A 21,910-nucleotide genomic window follows, 5' to 3' on the forward strand; every position below is an offset into this window, starting at 1 on the left:
AGCAACCTGCGCTTTGGGTAGCTCTTGGAGGGGCGTTCGAGTTTATGCTCTTCGGCCGCAAGGACTTCAGTCCATCTGTCGACTAGCAAATCTTGATCAGCTCTAAGCTGTTGCTGTTTTTTCTTGAGGCTTCTTGCCGTGGCCATAAGACTGCGTTGAAAATGCTCTTGCTCGACGGGATCCTCTGGCACGACGAATTCGTCGTCGTCGAGGCTTGCCTCGTCTTCGGAGGGAGGCATATAATTATCGTCCTTGACCTCTCTGTCTGCCGCTCTCTCATGAGGGCTGGTTTCTCCATCCTCCTGTGCTAAATCTTGCTGGAGGGGGTTTTCTTCGGCACTTTCCGGAGTATTATTATCTCCCTTGTTGGAATCACCGTATTTGTTTTGGTGGGATTTTTAGCGGCGCCGCTGACGCCGGCGCTTAGGCTGCTTCTTGGAGGGGTCATCCTCCGCTGTTCCATCGCCATCTCCTTCTTTTGGGGTGTCCACCATGTATATGTCATATGACGAGGTGGCTTTCCAGGGCCTGATAGGCGCTGGTTCTTCATCGTCTCCTTCATCGGCGTCCATACCGTCAATGTCTTTGGAGTCGAAGTCGAGCATGTCGGTTAAGTTATCGACAGTGGCTACAAAGTGGGTGGTGGGTGGGCTTTGAATTTCTTCATTGTCCGAATCCCAACCTTGCTGGCCGTAGTCCGGCCAGGGCTCTCCTGATAAAGAGAGAGACTTCAGTGTCTTCAGAATATCGCCGAAAGGCGAGTGCTGAAAGATGTCCGCGGTAGTAAACTCCATAATCGGCGCCCAATCGGATTCGATCGGCAGGGGCGCGGAGGGTTCGGAGTCCGGAGAGGAGTCCGGCTCCTTGGAGTCACGAGTCTCGCAGAGTGTGGGGCTGGTGTTCGGCTCGATCGCCGTTGGGATCGCAGCCCCCGAGGCGGCGTCCAACCACCCATCCTCGATCGGCGCAGTTGGCTCCGAATTAAGGGTCAAAGCTGATGCGGGTGCGGCCTCCAGGGAACTGTTTGGCGGTAGAGCTAGATCATGCTCGTCGTGACAGTGTGGCGCGCTCGGCAGTGGCTCGAATCCGTCGAAGATCAAGTCCCCGCGGATGTCGGCCGTGTAGTTTAAACTTCCAAATCTGACCTGACGGCCAGGGGCATAGCTTTCGATCTGCTCCAGATGGCCAAGTGAATTGGCCCGCAGTGCGAAGCCGCCGAAGATGAAGATCTGTCCGGGGAGGAAGGTCTCACCTGGACTGCATCGCCATTGATGATCGTAGGAGCCATCAAGCCTGACGGCGACGACACAGAGGAACTCTCAATGAAAGCACCAATGTCGGTGTCAAAACCGGCGGATCTCGGGTAGGGGGTCCCGAACTGTGCGTCTAGGCCGGATGGTAACAGGAGGCAAGGGACACGAAGTTTTACCCAGGTTCGGGCCCTCTCGATGGAGGTAAAACCCTACGTCCTGCTTGATTAATATTGATGATATGGGTAGTACAAGAGTAGATCTACCACGAGATCGAAGAGGCTAAACCCTAGAAGCTAGCCTATGGTATGATTGTTGTTGTGTATGTTGTCCTACAGACTAAAACCCTCCGGTTTATATAGACACCGAAGAGGGTTAGGGTTACACAAAGTCGGTTACAATGGTAGGAGATCTGCATATCCGTATCGCCAAGCTTGCCTTCCACGCCAAGGAAAGTCCCTTCCGGACATGGGACGAAGTCTTCAATCTTGTATCTTCATAGTCCAGGAGTCCGACTGAAGGTATAGTCCGGCCATCCGGACACCCCCTAATCCAGGACTCCCTCACCTGCCGTCCTCCAAGCTCTCCCCTCCGTAAGGCACCTACCAACTAGTCTATTAAGCGACGGTGATTCCCCCTCAAACACGATCCCATTGTGGTGTTTCCATAGTTTCCAAAGAGCAAGTATGATGATGGCCCGCGTGTCCTTCTCCGGAATGCCTTCTATGCTCTTGTTAAGCAACCATTCCGAGAGCATGTCGTCTGGTCCTGGAGTCCACTCTGGTTTGCCCAACACCGTGCAGTTCTGCAACCCAAAAGCCCTGGAGAAAGCACACTGCAACATGATATGATTTATCGTTTCATACTCTTGGTCGCATAGTGGGCATGCATCATGGTGCGGCAGCCCCACCTAGCCAAGCGATCGGAGGTCCAACATCGGTTGCGGAAAACAAGCCATAGGAAGAAGCGACACTGCAGGGATGCCCGGCTCTTCCATGTTGCCATCGCCGTCGGAGCCACCTCCCTGCCCATAAACTTGGCAGCGTATGCTAACGGGTAGAATATCCCCCATCACGCTTCCACGCCCAGGTGATCACATCTGGCACTCCCTCATGGAGTTGCACCACGTCGACTCTCGCCCATAACTCCATGAATTCCACAAGCGTCGACCCGTCCATGTCGGGGCCAACATCATGCGCCCATGCTCCGCTCGTTACAACCTCCTTGACATGCAGCAGTTTGTGTATGTGCTTGGGGATTCTGGAATGGATGTTTGGAGCGAATTCCTCAATCCTGTAGCCATCTAACCATCGATCCTCCCAAAACAAAGCTCGTCTGCCATCCCCGATCGTCGTGTGCATTGTCGCGTTACACAGTTGTTTGGCTACTTTTGGTATTGATAGCGTGAACTCACTCCACGGCCTCGAGTTGTCGGTCCGAGCAAGCCATGGCCACCTAGCCTGCATGACCGTGTTCATCCACCTGATGTCTGGCACTCCAAAGCCCCCGGCCCACTTAGGGGCGCAGACTACGGGCCATGCCACCGCACAATTGCCCCCGTTCGCCTCAGCTTTTCCACACCACAAGAAGCCACGTAAGATTTTGTTGATGGCCTTGATAGTCTTGACGGGAACCTCGAAAGCTAACATCGCATGGATTGGCATCGCCAACAGAATAGACTTGACGAGAATTAGCCGGCTGCTCTTCGAAAGCGCTGATGCTCGCCATGTGGGTAGGCTTGACGTGATGTGATCCACCAATCCTTGAATCTGCGCGGCTGATTGCTGGCGGATGGTCAACGAGAGGCCTTTTCTTTCCTTTTTCCTTTTTTTTCATTTTTATATACAAATAATAAAGCGAGGCTCACGTTTTTTTTTTGACAAAGATAAAACGAGGCTCAGGTCGCAAAAGAAGAAGACAAGCGAAGCTCCTCGAGAGAGAAGAAAACAATAAGCAGAAACGAGGCTTCTCACGGGTCTAAAGCAAGGCTTTTCGGAGAAATGGCCCAACACCCACTGGCCCAACGCACCACCACATTCGCGCGGCCCGCCGGGCAGGCCCCGCCGAGCGACAACAAAAGCCGCGACCCTCGGCCTCCGCCCTCCTCCCCAAACCCCAGACGAAACCCTAGCCTGCCTCCCAGGAGCGCCGAGTCCCTCCGCCCCCAACAGGTGGGTGGCGGCGCTGAGCCCCTCTTCTCCTCCCAGCCTCCGTATCTCTTATCTTCCTCCGTCCGCGGCCTCGCTAATCCTCGAATCTCCCCTCCCTGTTGCAGATCTACGCGCGCGAGGTTCGGTTCGGTCTTCGGAGCTCGAGACATGGCGTAAGTTCCCCCCATCCAAATCTGTAGGGGTTTGTGGCCGTGTAATCCGACTGCAGCGCCGTGTGTTTGTCTGGTCCGGCGAACTGTTGGCCGTGCAGTAGACTCTGCGGTTACTCGGCGCACGTTTGTTTGTGCTACTTGTTGCCTTACCTCGGAGGAATGTGCTGCTGTTGCGGAGAAGCTGTCTTTGAGATAGCAAGTGATGTTGTTGAGGGCGGCATGGCCCTGCTTGATCAATTTCGTGTCGCTGCCTCACTGCTCTAGGTGTTCATGTTTGATAGATCCTGTCTAGTTGCCTAATTGGTTTTGCTCGACCTCGTGTAGTTTAGTTTATCTAATTTACTTCTAAGTGGGTTGAGAGGTGGTATCTGTCATGCAAAGTACCCGGTCATGCAAGGTTGCATTTTATAGCTGTAGTGTAACCAATATTGCCCTTGTAGGAACACAACCGGATAGAGGATAGAGGATGCTATACTAACTACCTTTTTCCTGGGGTAGATTTGATTGTTATCTTACTGTACGAGTAATGTAATATGTAATATAGGTAACTATAGCATGTGTGCATGTTTTATCATTAAGTGGTCATTTGGTCATTATGCTATGCATTGCCGTGAGCAGTATAACAATGTGTAATTTAGAAAGATGGCTGTACATAGAGGATGTTGTATTGAAAACTAATCCTGAGAAGGCCATTTGGTCTTTATGTGATGCCTTACTTTCGGGAAACTGTCAATTCACTGTGTGATGCAAATGCATGAGCTGGCTTGTTTTTTCTGTCGACTTAGTCTTTCCTTTATGTTGATCAGGGAGGAAAATGCCCCAGTTGAGGTTGCCGCTCCGGTTGCGGCCCCTACCCCAGTTCTTGGAGAGCCCATGGACTTGATGACTGCTCTGCAGCTTGTGATGAAGAAGTCAAGCGCTCATGATGGCCTTGTCAAGGGACTCCGTGAAGCTGCGAAAGCGATTGAGAAGCATGCTGCTCAGATCTGTGTGCTTGCTGAGGACTGCGACCAGCCTGATTACGTGAAGCTGGTGAAGGCACTGTGTGCTGAGCACAACGTTCACTTGGTCACTGTGCCTAGTGCCAAAACTCTTGGCGAGTGGGCTGGGGTTAGTATTCTTGTTCATCTGCTTAGTAATATTTACATTTCTCCCAAATTTCACCTCATATTTATCTTCATATACACGTCATGTTCATTTGCAAAGCGAAATTTGCATTAATCCAATATATACCTCAATGAACATGTGGTCTGTTACATCTACTTGATTTCCACTAGGCATGCTTGGTCTCTCATGTTATTAATGGTCAAAGCTTATGTCTGGTCATTTACTAGCTGTTTTCCTAGTTTGTTGCTCAGCTTGTAGCTTAAAGTTGGGCATGCAGTATGATGGTTCTTCTTAGTTTGCAACAAACCTTGTATGGAAGCTGGAATTGCTTGCTGACAAATTCCATATGCTATATTTGATGCAGCTTTGCAAGATTGACTCTGAGGGCAAGGCGAGAAAGGTGGTGGGCTGCTCATGTGTCGTCGTGAAGGTAAGGATTCCATTCTGATTGTAGTGAAAGAAGAATCATGTTCTATTTTAGTGCAAAGAGAATCTTGCCCTAATCTAACTTTTGGCTGTTCTTTCCCCTCTAACCAGGACTACGGCGAAGATTCCGAGGGTCTTCACATCGTGCAGGAATACGTCAAGTCGCACTAGGGACGGCCTTCCAGTTTCCGGATTCTGCAGGATGCTAGTAGCTTCTTTATGATTGTGTTCCATGTCTGAAACTTGTTAGCCTATGAAAATTATCGTATGCGGTTTTGTCGAATCAGAGTTTCGTTTCTGGTGCTGGGACATCATGGCTTGATTGCCAGAGATACAGATCTTCCAGTTTCCATTTTGTTGGTGCTATCTCTATTAAATATGGGAGTATGTTGATTTTGAGCTTGCATGAGGTGTTGTGTCTACTGCTAAGTTTGATGAACGAAATTACTCCACGCGCGATGTTGACGGAACGATCTGCATAACCATAGTAAGCAACGCCCATTTGTGAATTAGTGAAAGATAAATTACCCTGGGAAGAATTATTTGATGTATGTTTTTCGTTAGATCATTGTGGTTTATCCCACCCAGGTAAAGCAGGAAATGCATGGACGTGCACTTTCATGAAGCAGCAAACACGAATACTCTCGGTTGTCCTGGAAGCAATGCTTGAAAGAAAGCGTAAGTGTCAAGAAGGGAATCGAAAGTAGATAGGGACTCTCACTGTAGAAGCATAGGGAATTCCATGATTGCTAGATCGATCCATAGGGATTGATGAAGAGTGAGCTGATAATGGAATTTTTCTTTGATAAACAGGAAACTTAAGATTAAGATGCTCTGGAATGGAAACAAAGGAATGCCAACAATACCCAGATTTAGTCAGATCCAATTCCGAGGGATTTTGTAGGTTCATTAATCAAGCCTTGGCAGTTGTTCCGATCAGACTATTCTCAAAGATGCATAGGGCACGCGTCATACATTGCAGGTAGCATTCCAGTTTAACAGCTTAGAGATAAACTGGAATTTCATGTTGTTACATCATACATTGCAGGGTAGCATTCCAGTTTAACAGCTCAGAGATAAGCTGGAATTTCAGGTTTGTAACAACGGCTCCCGCCCATATCCACCCGTCAAGAACCTCCACGGTAGCACAGCTTATTGAATTTAGGTTACAACTCTGAACTCTCGAACTCAAAACACCAAAACCAGCTACAGTTGTTTGAGGTCACAGCACACCATCTAGTCGCATTAGTACATTGGAAGTCTCTCTGTATAGGCTTTGCTCACCAGTCCAGCCCTAAATTCTTGGAGGTGAAGAGGTCTTCGACGTAGAGAATTACTGGTCCAGACGACCTGACGAAACTCTGCATTTGAGCCCTTGCCGAATTTTCTGCAAGGTTAAAAGAGGCAGTGACCCGAGATCAGAATCAAGTGACACCAAGACGAAGAAGCTAAGATAACCTATTGTGTTTTTGACATATTTTGTCCCAATCATTTTCTCCTCATGCAACCTGAGCAACTATAGAACTGTACTAAGGCAACCAAAAAGCAACTTGCATATGACCCCCTCTAATACAAGCAAACATCTATACAAACAAACAATTAGATCTACGCCTTTTGTAAGGCAACCAAAAAAGCAATGTGATCTGATCAGTTGCTTGCTTAGCATGGAAGTTCAGAGTAATAACATGTGTAAACTACTGGAGAGATAAAACAGTGTTCTGGAGATCAGGACACACTCACCATCTTCATTCAGTTTCTTCAAGAGCTGCGACTTAGAAGGGAGGGCATACATTCCAGCACCAACGGCCTTCCTTATGGCCCAGCCATGGTGAGGAGCAAACACCTGAGCATAAGCCTTTGACGCTGCGTCCTTCAGGGAGTTGCCTCTGAAAACAGAAGAGAATGTGAGCATTCAGATAACGTTTACTCAACAGGCATCTAAGAGTAGCAAACTAAAGGGTTGACAGCATACTGTAAGTTTTTTTTTAATCACAACATAATATAAGTGACAGCACTATCCCGTTTGCAGCTTGAACTTACTCTGTGACCAATATCTGCTCAAACAGAACTTTCACCATATCAATCCCACGCTTAACCCTCAGTAGATTCCTCGTATGGCTCCCCGCCTGCCTGACAGTGCCCTTTTGAATGTCAAGCTCAACCATGGAGGGCAATGTTGAAATCGTCTTGGATGCCTCCAGTAAATCATTAACCTGCAGCCACATAAGACGAAGTAATCAGACAAGACCACCAAACAAAAGCCTTGAAAAGGGGATGCTACAATTAACTAGGTAATAAGCACGCATGAGTATATGAGGTTTCTGTAACAAGATAACATGTGAAACCCGAAATGGCCACACGCTTGGTTTGCTAAGCAGTAGTGCTATAATAAGTGCAGAAGTAGGTTGGAAGCTCCAACACCTCTTAAGCATACATCAGAACAAGCATATCAAAATAATAGCTGAAAGCCTGAAATAGATAATCAGTTTTGCTAAAGGGTCCTTATGTGCACACACTAATTCCTGGCTTGATCAAGTTGAAAATTAATTGAGACCATCTAGCACTAACCTCCTAGCCTTAAACAAGCCTAGGAGATCACCACAATTACCTTAAAACAGAGATGTATACAATTAAAGCAGTAGTACTAACTCAAGTGCAGAAGTGGATAGGATATTCTACACCTGAAGCGTACAACCTCAACAAGCATAGCACACAGTAGCAGAATTAGACAGTCCGATCCTGATGAAACACCCAACTATTGCTGCTTGATCCAGTTCGGAATTCGACAGGTCATTTCACCCAAACCTCCTAGCGATCAACACAATTACCTTCCCACGTGGATGATGCATAGCTATGCAGCGTATACCAATCAAAAATAAACTCAAAACAGAACTCGCCAAACTCGATCCGGTTGAGAATTTTGAGGTCATTTCACCCCAAACCTCCCAAGCTTCACACATAACGAAACCAATGTCCCCGGAATCACCAGAAATTTTACCACATACAAGCACACCGAAGTAGCATACCGAACAGCCGACTCGCCCTAAGCAGCCGAGCGCTCCAACCGGGGGAGGAATCGCGAGACGCGAGCTAGAGCAGAGCAGGTAGCGGGGAGGAGAGGAGAGGGGGGCGGAGGAGCGGCCGCTTGCCTTGGCGACGTAGTCCATCTCGGCGAACTTGAAGGCGATGCCGAGGCAGCCGAAGAGGACGGAGACGTTGGAGCAGGCGCGCGAGAAGTCCCCCGCCGCCATCGCGGGCTGTTGCTGCTGTTTGGCGACGGCCGCGAGCTGCTCGAACGACGCGCCGATCCGGCGCAGCGGCTTGTCCGCCTCGTTGGACCCCATCGGCCGGTCGCCGCCGGCGGAGAGGGTGGGCGCTTCGAGTTGGAGAGCTTGGGTTGGGTGGCGTCGGCGTCTGGGCTGATGCGTTGTGCTCTTTTTTTTTCTCTCTGTGTGGTGATGCCTTGTGCTTTCGGTGGTTGTATACGCGTTGTTGTGTGAAGAGGGCGACGGCGATGATGGCGAGGTTGGGGTCGGTTGGTCCTGTGATGGGCCTGAAAGTGGGCACGGTAGCAGGCTCGGGCTACGGAATGGAATGAAACAACTTGGGCCATTCTCTGCTAGGCCCATGAAGCGTAAGAATGTTTTTTTTGGGCTTGTAGCTTAAGGAATTTCTAAGTTAAGCTGCTACGCTGCAAAGGAACTGGGCCTTGGTCGATAGAGAAAGCCCTAGAAAAAAAAACCAAGAGGCCGAGGGGGTGGATCGAGGAGCTTCCATGTCCACGGCGGCCGGTGATCTCCCGGCGGCGTCGACGAGGAGCGAGAGGCGGAAGGAGCGGAAGAAGGAGCGCCGCCGGCGCGCGCGCAGGGAGGCGGCGGCGGCCGCGCGGGCTGCGGCAGAGGCGCTCGCCGCCGACCCAGAGGAGGGGCGCCGCCTCCGGGAGCTCGAGGAGGCCGAGGCCGCCGCGTCCGACCGCGCGCGCCGCGCCTTTGAGGACGCCGAGCGCCGCTGGCTTGAGAAGGCCGCCTCGCGTGCCGCCGAGGAGGCAGCCGCGGCGGCTGCGGAAGAAGAGGCGAGGGCCGCCGAGGCTTCCACACGCGACAAGGTCTCCTGCTTCTCACTTACCCCAGTGCCTTGGCTCCTTCAACTGAACTAGAGTATTTAGCCAGTTGCTTGCTTACTTCAAACCTAGAATGGATACGCACTCCGTTTCTATTGTCCATGAACCTGCACACACACCTGATTTCGTAATAATAGCATAATCTGCGGAACATGGGACGGCTTAAGTTGTATGTTGTCTAACTGACATGAAGAGCACTGGTAGGTTGGTGTTTGCTGCCTTCGATGTGAATTGTCACTTAACAATAGCATAACGAAAATTCTACCAGTGTTCTCGGAAATTATTGGAATAGGATTGATAATAAGAAGCCAAAGAGGATACTAATCAGGAAGAAGAAGAGGAAGCAAAGTTTAGGTTTAAAAATCCAAGCATTGATGAAAAAGAAGACCATTGTCCTTGCCATCTGTTTGAGCCCATTTGGATTCCCCGGACTAGAGTTATACTTATATGCTTCCACATGATGCTGTTCACCTTACCCCATTTCAGTTCTCCGCTCCTTGGTAGCTCACTGTTTAAGGACACTCATGCTTGGTCCATGGCACGTGATTTCACAGATTCTGGCTGTCCATCGGATATATTTATTCCCATCCTCTTGATACATCATATATGCGTGTTGTTTTGATAACTCAATGCATGTGTTGTGTGGTTTTCATCGAAAATGTTTTACTAGCTGGTGGAATGTTTGAGAATACATTACGTTCTAATGGGTCCTGATTATTGTTGCTTCTTGGGCTATTTCAGTATAACGATGAGCACAGAGACGAGACAGAAGATGATGGGGAATGGGAGTATGTTGAAGATGGACCAGCAGAGATCATATGGCAAGGAAATGAGATCATTCTGAAGAAGAAAAAGATCAAAATACCAAAGAGGACAGAGGATAAACCACTAAGTCAAGAGGTCAAGCTTATGTTTGTGATAAAGTTTTGTTGTCTCTTTACTGTTGCTCAAGGATCCGTTTTTGACTTACCATCTGAAAAGGGCATGTACAATGTCTTGCAGGAAGAGAGACCTACATCAAATCCGCTGCCACCTCAGTCTGTACCTGTTGCTTCTCAGAGGAGAGAACCTTCCTTGTCTGCTCGAGAACTACTTGAGAAAGTTGCTCAAGAGACTCCAAATTTCGGAACTGAACAGGTATACTCCATGGTTCTCTTTTCAGCTAGACAGGGAAGGATGTACTTCTATTGCAAAATATAGGAAGACAAATCCCAATATCTAATCAACACATTTGCCTATATTTGCACCAATGTAATGACTCTATTATTTTCTCGGTAGGATAAGGCCCATTGCCCATTTTACCTCAAGACAGCAGCTTGCCGCTTTGGAGTGCGCTGCAGCAGAGTTCATTTCTACCCTGACAAATCATGCACATTGCTCATGAAAAACATGTATAATGGTCCGGGCCTTGTTTTGGAACAAGATGAAGGGCTTGAGGTTTGTTAGAGGACAATCCCTTGCAAACGAATTGGTATCCTGAACTATTCTGTGTTTTGGCACAGCTTTTTAGTGTTGTTCACCCTCACTTTCATGGACAGTTATACTCATTATAATACTTATTCCTGACCTACTCACTGTTTTAAGATTATACTCCCTCCCTTTAGGTTTGTTACATCTCAAAAAATCTGAATTGTCAGTTTTGGAAGGCCCATTGCTTTAGGAATAGGCAAATATTAAGTACAGTCACATTAATTTCTGTCTAAATTTAGTTCTCAATGTGGAATTTAGTTCTAAATTTAGTTCTTGAAAAACCATGCATGCTGCATTAATACATGGTCCATCACTTAATTAGGTCCTCCTTGGTTACAGTGATTTTTTAGTGAGCCAAATGGATTAAGCTTAAACTTTGTGTTGTACAATGAACAACCATAGGTAGAAATAACTGGTTACTTTAATTCTTTTGTAAGTTCTCTTCGAAGTGTTAAAATGTGCCTGTTGCTCTTTAGAAGTTTTGCTTGATCTTCTGGCTACTCTCAGACCTGCGACATAATACATGTTCATTGATGCATTCTCCAAGAATTCCGTCTCGAGGCAAGCAGTGACCAACCAGCCAGTTGGTTTCATTTGATTGGAGACGCCCTGAACTTTCATCTGCTACCGTATCCTAAATTTTCATGTTGCTTGTGTTGCTGAGATTTGCTATGTTTTTAACTTTTCAAAAGGAAATACACCAATATTTAAAGTTTACAACATGCCTTGAGAATTATTGATGAAGCAGCTCCTTGACAGTCCCATAGTACTTGTGAGATGTTCTTTTATTGGACGTGTTGATGATCATTAGGTGACAGGTGAATTTGTTTTTAACCCCTTTAGTATAGAAAATACTTTTTGATGGTAAACTATTGCTTAAGTAGGCCCTCAGTATTACTTTTGTGTTTTCTAGTTTTAATTATCTGTTTCTCCCTTTGTGTTTTCTCCCGTGTTTACTTCATAGGTCGTGGAAGTTGCAGTTGAATGGTTGATTTGATCCATAGCTAATAAGGTTTTTTGTAACATCCTCCAGTTTACAGACGAAGAGATTGAACAGAGCTATGAAGAATTTTATGAGGACGTGCACACAGAATTTCTGAAATTTGGTGAACTTGTCAACTTCAAGGTTCTTTTTTCTTCCTACCCTACCGAGAGTAGTTGATTTTCCCTCTGGCAGCATCTCTTTGTCTGTTGCAAGAATAGTACTTTATCACTAACTTTGTAGGGTTAGGTTAGTTGGTTATTAGTCTCCAAGGATGATAATTTGTTCTTACTTAATGGGGTTAGTGGCCTAATTCAAGAATGTTTGTATTACCGTTATGTGTTTGCTACAACTATCAATCATGCACGTGCAATGCATGGTTCCCATAATATACATTCAATGTGAACTTGTGAAGTGTACTAACATTGTGGAAATCCATATTTATAAGACCTAAGTGTACGCATCATTAAATTTATTTCTTCTCCAGTAAACCACTCAAATGAAAAAATCCTGGAGATTACATATGTTAAATCGTGAGCCATAAGCATGCATGTTTAAATCATGAGCCGTAAGCATGCAATTAAGAGATTATTAGTGTTGGTGATTAGGAGACTAATTCTGCCAGCTATTAATATGATGTATGCATGGTTTGGACTGAAAGTAACCAACACCACTGTGAGTCAATCAGGAAAAACAGTTTCACCTTAATTCATGTTGGTCCCATATCTCAAACGCCTTCACCTTCACTCTAATATTCATATGTACTCTGTTCGTACCCCAGCTCAGCACAACAAGCATTGCCTCTTCTACTCTTACAAGTTACAAGTAGAGATATAGATATGAATATGATTGATTATGGCTGATTCATACAATATAGTATTATTAGGCTGGCTCTCTAATAATTTACTCAAGGTATTGTGTTGTTCTGTAGGTAGCTTGTTAACTGTAGTTGTTCATAGCGACTTCACTTTGTTGCACATGCTATACCTAGGGACTTTTCAAATGCGGACTTGCATAGGCATTTTGACCTCACCTCCAGTTCAATATGCCACCCACCTAATGGTCTCGTGGACTACGCACCAATATTGTAAAAACTAAATACAGAAAGGAAAAGCAACCTCGGACCTAGGTCTGTGCTGGATTTCTGTTAATTGAAAAACAACTGGGTGGTTTGTTAGCTTGAATTAGTACACATATTTATCTGAAATGGTTACCAAAAATGTTATCACCATTCACCAGTGGTTCCATTGCGCGCAACATTAAGAAGCAGAAATCTGTATTTAAATTTGAATTCTGAATTTAAACTAGATGACATGGTGAATTTCTAAATCCTGGTCAGAGTTGGCCCTCGGATGCAGCACGAGTTTTCTCAGGTTATGCGACTTGGCCTAAGCATTTAATCTACAGCTGAACAATTAACTAATTCAAGATTCTCGTTATTTTTCTAGTCTTCTCATGTTATCTGTTATGCTGAAATTTGGCTTCTGCATAACATTTTTTCCATAGAAATAATTCTAGATAATATTTCAGGTATGTAGAAATGGATCATTCCATCTCCGAGGAAATGTCTATGTGCATTATAAAGCCTTGGATTCAGCTCTTCTTGCCTACAACAGCATGAATGGTCGATATTTTGCTGGGAAGCAGGTGATTACTTAATTTTATTCCTCAAGTACTGTGAGTTATGTTCCTCAAGTACTGTGAGTTATGTGAGCAGAATTGCTAGAGTATTCTTGTGAATGCTTTCTTACATCTCAGAGAATACTTCACCTTAGATGCTGTTCCTGGTTTTTAAATAAGAAATATGTTACTCTTGCATAAGCTTGCCTTGAATTTTTTTTCCTGCTCTTCAGATAACATGTGAGTTTGTTGCTTTGACGAAATGGAAGTCAGCGATCTGTGGTGAGTACATGAGGTCAAGATTCAAGGTATCTTAAGTTTACACTCTGTCACCTGAATTCTTTGTTTTATTTGACATGTACGAAGCATATTAACATCATTCATATTCGTGAGCAGTATTTTAGTTTGAAAATGGCAAAATGATTAATACCATGTATGTGCTCTGTTTCATCTCTCTTGTTTGACAGACATGTTCACATGGAGTTGCTTGTAATTTCATTCATTGCTTTCGTAACCCTGGTGGAGATTATGAGTGGGCTGATTGGGACAATCCTCCACCTAAATACTGGACTCGGAAGATGGCTGCTCTGTTTGGTCCCTCAGATGATGCTGTTTTTGACAAGGCGAGTGATACCCCAGATTTTGAACGGTTACACAGTTCAGATAGGAAGAGACAGAGAAGTTCTGATGACAGGTACATGTTCAATTATTTTAGTCACTTAATCTGTATACAGTTTTTATTATACTGAAGTCTAAAATGAGAGGATTCTGTAGGTATATTTCAAGTAGACATGGGGATGGAGATACACATAAACGGCATTCATCAAGAGTTTTTTCACATTCGAAGCAAGAGCAGAGCAACCATATCATGAAATATGGGCATACTCGAGATAGAAGAGAACCATCTGCAGCAAATGAGCAACGAGGCCAAGAGATTGAAGATGATACTGGCAGATACTGTTCGCCCATGGAAAATGAAAGAGTGTCCCAAGCACATAAGCATGAAGAGAAACATAGAGATGGCCATGGCGATGGAGCACGTGGATACAATGGTAAAATCAAGTCCAGGAAGCACAGATCTGAACGGCACGAAAGTCTGGAGTCTGGATGTTCTGATTGGCCTTCAGAATTTGCTGATGCTGGCACGAGCAGAAGTCCTTCAGGCAGCAAGTCCACCAACAGGCACAATAATCACAAAAGGAGCCGGAGGCAATCCTCGGATGACCCCAATCTTGAAAGGGGCTACACCGCTGCGGGCAAATCATCAGGGAAAGTGCACATTGCCAAAAGTAGCTCAAGACATTACGTTGAAGATGACTCTTATGGTGAGAAAGGTAGTAGAAGAGGCAAATCTGGAAAGCACAGTGATCGTTGTGATGACCCTGATGATAGATGGCTAGCAACAAATAGTGATGTTGATTCAGATGCAGAAACTCGATTCCCGAGGTCAAGCAGTGGAGTTGGTAAAGGTGGAAGGAATGATGATGCTCCTCCAGATGAGGATGATCGTTATCAAAGGTCCAGCAGTAGGTCTGGTAGGTCAAGAGCGAAGGATGACAAGAGCAGCAGCAGGAGGAAGAAGCATCACAGTGAAATCAGGAAGACTAGCGACAGCGATGATGGCCCCTCGGACTCTAGTGACATTAGGGATTTGAGCTTGCCTGCGTGGAGGAGTCGGTCAAGAAGCAGCGAGGAGGGTCTCTCATTGCACAAACGGAGGAAGGGCCGCCGTGGTCATGATTCGTGATGCAGCTGAAATATCTGATCATTTGGTCACTAGACTAGCGACTTTGGATTTCGGACGATAAAAGAAAATGTGATATTACTCCGTAGATGCCACTAGCTCATGCAGTAGTCCTTGCCAGCCTTGCTTTCTTCTCCTTTTCTTGTCTTGTCCTCTTTGCTGATGAGGTTCTTTTCCCGGATAGAGATTTCTTGCAAAGCAGTGCTAATTTAGAGTTGTTTACATGTCACCCTTGGTCCAGCCCTGGAATTCCACCGACTTTTTGCTCATCACACTTGCTATTGAATGAAAAGGCACATCTTCAAGAAAAAATTTCCCTTCCCTCCAACTGAAAGAATTTGTTCCATCGATCCTCCGGAAATGCAATTCTCGGGTGAGGGAAGGGGAAGCTCCAGGAAGGCTTCGCTCGCTCGCTTTCAAGAGCGCCCTGTCACCAGACCAACATAAATGGAACTTATCAGTCAGTAGCTTCCTTCTCCACAAGTTCCCTTTTCACAAGAATTTGAAAAACTTCCATTGCACTTTTGTTTTGAGAAATATACTTCCATTGCACTTTATTCCAAACACGAGCCTCGCACTCTGGCCCGCTAGCTACTAGGCGGGCTTCCGCAGCCCAATTTCTGTATGGCCGGTGGCGTGGCATACCTACCTGCCTCAAAAAAAACCTACCTGCCTAAAAAAAAACCTGTATAACAAGTCACTTCAAAAAAAAAAAACTGTATAACAAATGCCACCCATCGGGGCCAGCCTTGGCGAGAGCAAACAAAGGGGGATCCCTTCAAAAAAAAACAAAGGGGGAGAAAGCAGATCGGCGCCGGCGGCGACTGCGCTGGTACGTGCGTGCTTCTATCTCTTCGATTCCTCTGTAGATACGTTTGAGAGGACGCGGTTCTCCGATTCATTCTGGAATCCGAATTCGGTGCAGATCTACCTACCTACCGATTTGAGTCTCTGGCCGATTCCTGCGCAGATAGATCCACAGGCCGACTCGGAGCGTGGGTGCTGTCTTCCGCCGGAGCATACACACACATAAATATGGGCCTGGAGATCGCCTGAGCTTCTACCGAACCACGTCGATTCCGCCGGACGCCATTTGCCAATGCACAGCCTGATGAACAGCTCGACGAAGGTCACCGGTGCCAACATGGAAACAGAGGCGCTAGCAAATCACATCAATCCCTTGCCAGTGCAGAGCTCGATGGAGGCCACCGATGTCGATATGGAAATAGAGGCGCTAGCAAATCACATCCGTCTCACACGAAGAGGAGAGGGGGGAGTGCGAATGTGGGGAACAAGAAGACCAAGAAGAAGATTTTCCGCGTGCCGCGGGAGGAGCTGGATGACATACTTTCGTTCCAGCTGCCGCCCGCTTGGCCGTCTCTGGCTAAACGCCGTCCTTCTCTCGTCGGCGAGTTGGAGAAGATGAAGGACAGCTTTTTGGCCGAGCGGGAGAAGATGAGATTACAGTACCGGATCATGGGCTACGCCACGTATGAAGCAGAGGTCACCGATGATGATGAGGAGGAGGAAGACACATTGGTGGCGATTCCAGCGGTGGCTTCTTTTCACGGGGAGAAGGATGATGCGGCGGCGACATCTTTTCAGGTGGAGAAGGATGATGCAACGGCGACATCTTTTCACGAGGAGAAGGATGACGTAGCAGCTACATCTTCTCCTTGGGTTATTCCACGGGGAAGAGGCCGAAGAAGATTTCGCCCGGGAGTCGTCAAGCAACCAAGCGGCGTTAAGAAAATAACTTAGGCCTAGTAGTTATCATTTTCTTTTGGTGTGTTTTAGTTTTAGTTGTTGGATTAGTTGGACGCAGTTTATGGTACTGTATTTTGTCATGTAGTATAACTTAGGCCTAGACTGTGCAGTGATGTGTACACTGATCTTAACTAATGTGCAATCCATGTATTAGGGTGATTGTTGCTGTGAGAGTTGGTTCTACACATTATACTTCTGGTCCTTGTACCAGCTCTTCCATTCTACTACCTCCGTTCCTAAATATAAGTCTTTTTATACATTTCAATGCAGACTACATAGGGACCAAATTGATTGAATCTACATTCTAAAATATGTCTACATACATTCGTATGTAGTTCGTATTCAAATCTCTCAAAAGACTTATATTTCGGAACGGAGTGATACATGACATCATGCACCGACGGCCATCATCCTTGACATGCACATTGTGATCCCAAACATTGTAGTTCAATTTACATTGTAGGTCAGTGGTGTGTTCATCCTAATATTCTTCATTGCAGCACTCTGCCGACAAGTTGCTCATAGACAATCATGCTCCGGACAACTGCTACAAGGGCAAGGTCATGGCAGAAGGTAGAGCCTCCAAAAGGCATCAGGGAGGCCAATGAATGTTGGATCTACTTCCGATCTCCTGATGCCTTCCGCCAGCACATGACCATGATCCCAAGCGAAGCCGTTCTCAGGACGAACAACACTTTCTAGCATTGAGGTGGTGGTGAAGTGCGGCGAGCACGACCGATCCCTTGCAATGATTGAGGATGTGTAATGTTTACTCTGTCGGTCATGTATTACTCTGCCTATAACCGTATTTGTCACTATTATGTCGGTCCTAAATTATGTTCATTAATGTGGTATGCGTGTGCTATGACTATGGTTTAATCTATCTTTTTTAAAGTGCTTTAATCTATGTTCCTCACTGTTGATGTGTTGTTTGTTGTGCCTATGTCTGTGTGTGTGATGATAACCTCACCACTCCAAGAAGAGGTTACCACACCGCATGTCTTGCCCATAACCAAACATGATCACATTGTATCTGGGGAGCATATGATTGCAATCAAACATCATGCTAGTGTTTCTGCTATAATGCAACTTAGGTTTTTGTGGGCAACCAAACAAAATGCAGAACATTGTTTAGAATCTGCATTAGCTTAGACGGGCTCAATCGAGCCATCGATGCAATCAGACCAAAATTGATGCAGGAACCAAAGACGCCCTTGAAGACTACTATAGTACATACGATAGAAACGCGACGACGAACACTGACGACAAAGAAGACTTACATAAAAAAGTCTCAATGAGCGGTGGTGGTCAATCTTAAAATATGAAATCAGTTTGGGAAAGGTATCACCTCCATGTATTTGTAGGCGCAGTTTTGGCAGTTGTGCTATCTTTATTAAGTTCAGTCCATAGGGTTCATATGAGCAGCAATCGAATCTCATGAATTCAAGGCTTGGCATGTACCTCTATATAGATTCAAGGCATAATTACATATGGATAAGAGATCCAACTAAAAACGAAATATATCTATCTACTACTATTATATTACTTATAGAAGCACAAATTTAGTGAATCCGAACAGTCTCAGCTATTCAGCCGCATATATCCAACGTCCAACGACACTCCAATGGTGTATCCAACACATCACCATGATTTGAAAACAACATTCATTGTATTAACTGCAATTAACCTTGGAAACATCATTACTTGTATTGATTGCAATTAGTCTTGAAAACAACGTTAATTGCAAAAATTACCTTATTAAATCATTTCATCTGATAATGATATATCAAAGATCTAATGATGGCTGAAAGCCTGCTCTTTCTCCTTTAAACTGAAGGAAATATGCCCTAGAGGCAATAATAAAGTTGTTATTTATATTTTCTTATATCATGATAAATGTTTATTATTCATGCTAGAATTTTATTAACCGGAAACTTAGTACATGTGTGAATACATAGACAAACAGAATGTCCCTAGTTTGCCTCTACTTGACTAGCTCGTTAATCAAAGATGGTTAAGTTTCCTAGCCATGGACATGTGTTGTCATTTGATGAACTGGATGACATCATTAGAGAATGATGTGATGGACAAGACCCATCCGTTAGCTTAGCACTATGATCGTTTAGTTTATTGCTATTGCTTTCTTCATGACTTATACATGTTCCTATGACTATGAGATTATGCAACTCCCGAATACCGAAGGAACACTTAGTGTGCTATCAAACGTCACAACGTAACTGGGGGATTATAAAGATGCTCTACAGGTGTCTCCGATGGTGTTTGTTGAGTTGGCATAGATCGAGATTAGGATTTGTCACTCCGTGTATCGGAGAGGTATCTCTAGGTCCTCTCGGTAATGCACATCACTATGAGCCTTGCAAGCAATGTGACTAATGAGTTAGTTACGGGATGATGCATTACGGAGCGAGTAAAGAGACTTGCTGATAACGAGATTGAACTAGGTATGATGATACCGACGATCGAATCTCGGGCAAGTAACATACCAATGACAAAGGGAATGGCGTATGTTGTTATGCGGTTTGACTGATAAAGATCTTCGTAGAATATGTAGGAGCTGATACGTCTCCGTCGTATCTATAATTTTTTATTGTTCCATGCCAATATTATACAACTTTCATATACTTTTGGCAACTTTTTATACTATTTTTGGGACTAACATATTGATCCAGTGCCCAGTGCCAGTTCCTGTTTGTTGCATGTTTTTTGTTTTGCAGAAAATCCATATCAAACGGAGTCCAAATGGGATAAAAACTTACGAAGGTTTTTTTTGGAATATATGTGATTTTTGGGAAGAAGAATCAACGCGAGACGATGCCCGAGGGGGCCACGAGGCAGGGGGCGCGCCCCTGACCCTCGTGGCCACCCCGTAAGGCGGTTGGTGCCCTTCTTTCGCCGCAAGAAAGCCAATATCCAGATAGAAATCGTGTTAAAATTTCAGCCCAATCGGAGTTACGGATCTCCGGAAATATAAGAAACGGTGAAAGGCCAGAATCTAAAACGCAGAAAACAGAGAGAGATGGAGAGACAGATCCAATCTTGGAGGGCCTCTCGCCCCTCCCATGCCATGGAAGCCAAGGACCAGAGGGGAAACCCTTCTTCCATGTAGGGAGAAGGTCAAGGAAGAAGAACAAGGGGGCTCTCTCTCGCCCTCTCTCCTGGTGGCGCCGGAATGCCGCCGGGGCCATCATCGTGTGACGGTGATCTACACCAACACCTCCGTCGTCTTCACCAACATCTTCATCACCTTCCCCCATCTATCTACAGCGGTCCACTCTCCTGCAACCCGCTGTACCCTCTACTTGAACATGGTGCTTTATGCTTCATATTATTATCCAATGATGTGTTGCCATCCTATGATGTCTGAGTAGATTTTCGTTGTCCTATCGGTAATTGGTGAATTGCTATGATTGGTTTAATTTGCTTGTGGTTATGTTGCTATCCTTTGGCACCCGTCATATGAGCACGCGCGTGGATCACACCATAGGGTTAGTTGTATGTTGATAGGATTATGTATTGGAGGGCAAGAGTGATAGAAGCTACAACCTAGCATAGAAATTGATGCATACGGGATTGAAGGAGGACCAATATATCTTAATGCTATGGTTGGATTTTACCTTAATGAATGTTAGTAGTTGCGGATGCTTGCTAATAGTTTCAATCATAAGTGCATAGAATTCCAAGTCAGGGATGACATGCTAGCAGTGGCCTGATACGTCTCCAACGTATCTATAATTTTTGATTGCTCCATGCTATATTATCTACTGTTTTGGACATTATTGGGCTTTATTATCCACTTTTATATTATTTTTGGGACTAACCTATTAACCGGAGGCCCAGCCCAGAATTGCTGTTTTTTTTGCCTATTTTAGGGTTTCGAAGAAAAGGAATATCAAACGGAGTCCAAACGGAATGAAACCTTCGGGAACGTGATTTTTGGAACGAACAAGATCCAGGAGACTTGGACCCTACGTCAAGCAACCAATAGGGAGGCCACGAGGTAGGGGGGCGCGCCTACCCCCCCCCAGGCGCGCCCTCCACCCTCATGGGCCCCCTGTTGCTCCACCGATGTACTTCTTCCTCCTATATATACCTACGTACTCCCAAACGATCAGATACGGAGCCAAAACCCTAATTCCACCGCCATAACTTTCTATATCCATGAGATCCCATCTTGGGGCTTGTTCCGTAGCTCCGCCGGAGGGGCATCGATCACGGAGAGCTTCTACATCAACACCATAGCCCTTCCGATGAAGTGTGAGTAGTTTACCTCAGACCTTCGGGTCCATAGTTATTAGCTAGATGGCTTCTTCTCTCCTTTTGGATCTCAATACAAAGTTCTCCCCCTCTCTTGTGGAGATCTATTCGATGTAATCTTCTATTGCAGTGTGTTTGTTGAGACCGATGAATTGTGGGTTTATGATCAAGTTTATCTATGAACAATATTTGAATCTTCTCTGAATTCTTTTATGTATGATTGGTTATCTTTGCAAGTCTCTTCGAATTATCAGTTTGGTTTGGCCTACTAGATTGATCTTTCTTGCAATGGGAGAAGTGCTTAGCTTTGGGTTCAATCTTGTGGTGTCCTTTCCCAGTGACAGTAGGGGCAGCAAGGCACGTATTGTATTGTTGCCATCGAGGATAACAAGATGGGTTTTTATCATATTGCATGAATTTATCCCTCTACATCATGTCATCTTGCTTAAGGCGTTACTCTGTTCTTATGAACTTAATACTCTAGATGCATGCTGGATAGCGGTCGATGTGTGGAGTAATAGTAGTAGATGCAGGCAGGAGTCGGTCTACTTGTCTTGGACGTGATGCCTATATACATGATCATACCTAGATATTCTCATAACTATGCTCAATTCTGTCAATTGCTCAACAGTAATTTGTTCACCCACCGTAAAATACTTATGCTCTTGAGAGAAGCCACTAGTGAAACCTATGGCCCCCGGGTCTATCTTCATCATATTAATCTTTCAATACTTAGTTATTTTCATTGCCTTTTATTTTACTTTGCATCTTTATCATAAAATACCAAAATATTATCTTATCATATCTATCAGATCTCACTCTCGTA

The 21,910-nt window shown here is 45.4% G+C and overlaps 3 protein-coding genes and 1 pseudogene across 5 annotated transcripts; 3 read left to right on the plus strand and 1 right to left on the minus strand.

Annotated features, from left to right (window-relative positions):
* The first annotated feature begins 3,290 nt into the window (after positions 1 to 3,290).
* On the plus strand, positions 3,291 to 5,512 carry LOC125510841 (small ribosomal subunit protein eS12). The gene is made up of 5 exons (XM_048676111.2): positions 3,291 to 3,421; positions 3,526 to 3,573; positions 4,380 to 4,683; positions 5,045 to 5,110; positions 5,218 to 5,512. Exons 2-5 carry the CDS (start codon positions 3,569 to 3,571, stop codon positions 5,275 to 5,277), a joined length of 435 nt encoding a protein of 144 aa, XP_048532068.1. The 5' UTR covers positions 3,291 to 3,421; positions 3,526 to 3,568; the 3' UTR covers positions 5,278 to 5,512.
* Positions 5,513 to 6,100: 588 nt separating this feature from the next.
* ACD11 (Glycolipid transfer protein (GLTP) family protein) lies at positions 6,101 to 8,580 on the minus strand. The gene is made up of 4 exons (XM_048676110.2): positions 8,256 to 8,580; positions 7,147 to 7,319; positions 6,847 to 6,992; positions 6,101 to 6,493 (listed from the first exon to the last, which is right to left on the minus strand). Exons 1-4 carry the CDS (start codon positions 8,448 to 8,450, stop codon positions 6,387 to 6,389), a joined length of 621 nt encoding a protein of 206 aa, XP_048532067.1. The 5' UTR covers positions 8,451 to 8,580; the 3' UTR covers positions 6,101 to 6,386.
* A 202-nt stretch (positions 8,581 to 8,782) lies between these two features.
* On the plus strand, positions 8,783 to 15,271 carry LOC125510839 (Zinc finger C-x8-C-x5-C-x3-H type family protein). Of its 2 annotated transcripts, XM_087521903.1 has the most exons (10): positions 8,784 to 8,952; positions 9,085 to 9,211; positions 9,968 to 10,126; positions 10,229 to 10,363; positions 10,505 to 10,663; positions 11,730 to 11,822; positions 13,209 to 13,325; positions 13,532 to 13,606; positions 13,766 to 13,992; positions 14,073 to 15,271. In XM_087521903.1, exons 1-10 carry the CDS (start codon positions 8,882 to 8,884, stop codon positions 15,043 to 15,045), a joined length of 2,136 nt encoding a protein of 711 aa, XP_087378029.1. In that variant the 5' UTR covers positions 8,784 to 8,881; the 3' UTR covers positions 15,046 to 15,271. The 2 variants fall into 2 exon arrangements, with proteins under 2 accessions (XP_048532066.1, XP_087378029.1); XM_048676109.2 differs by having other exon boundaries at positions 8,783 to 9,211.
* A 498-nt stretch (positions 15,272 to 15,769) lies between these two features.
* Positions 15,770 to 16,968, plus strand: LOC147973128 (uncharacterized; annotated as a pseudogene). Its single transcript, XR_015603577.1, has 2 exons — positions 15,770 to 15,874; positions 16,017 to 16,968. The product of XR_015603577.1 is annotated as an uncharacterized LOC147973128 (transcript).
* Positions 16,969 to 21,910: the final 4,942 nt, after the last annotated feature.

Source organism: Triticum urartu, chromosome 5A, assembly GCF_056163025.1.
Source record: "Triticum urartu cultivar PI428250 chromosome 5A, HENAU_Tu73, whole genome shotgun sequence".
NCBI lineage: Eukaryota > Viridiplantae > Streptophyta > Magnoliopsida > Poales > Poaceae > Triticum > Triticum urartu.

What these genes read in the sequence shown, in the direction of transcription:
- LOC125510839 (XM_048676109.2), top strand. Translation starts at nt 8,882, where the DNA reads ATGTCCACGGCGGCCGGTGATCTCCCGGCGGCGTCGACGAGGAGCGAG. An exon ending in AACAAGATGAAGGGCTTGAG is followed by an intron (nt 10,664 to 11,729) that starts GTTTGTTAGAGG and finishes AACATCCTCCAG; the next exon opens with TTTACAGACGAAGAGATTGA. An exon ending in GTGAACTTGTCAACTTCAAG is followed by an intron (nt 11,823 to 13,208) that starts GTTCTTTTTTCT and finishes ATAATATTTCAG; the next exon opens with GTATGTAGAAATGGATCATT.
- ACD11 (XM_048676110.2), bottom strand. Translation starts at nt 8,450, where the DNA reads ATGGGGTCCAACGAGGCGGACAAGCCGCTGCGCCGGATCGGCGCGTCG. An exon ending in AGATGGACTACGTCGCCAAG is followed by an intron (nt 7,320 to 8,255) that starts GCAAGCGGCCGC and finishes ATGTGGCTGCAG; the next exon opens with GTTAATGATTTACTGGAGGC. An exon ending in GAAGAAACTGAATGAAGATG is followed by an intron (nt 6,494 to 6,846) that starts GTGAGTGTGTCC and finishes TTAACCTTGCAG; the next exon opens with AAAATTCGGCAAGGGCTCAA.
- LOC125510841 (XM_048676111.2), top strand. An exon ending in CTCTTGGCGAGTGGGCTGGG is followed by an intron (nt 4,684 to 5,044) that starts GTTAGTATTCTT and finishes TATTTGATGCAG; the next exon opens with CTTTGCAAGATTGACTCTGA. An exon ending in GCTCATGTGTCGTCGTGAAG is followed by an intron (nt 5,111 to 5,217) that starts GTAAGGATTCCA and finishes CCCTCTAACCAG; the next exon opens with GACTACGGCGAAGATTCCGA.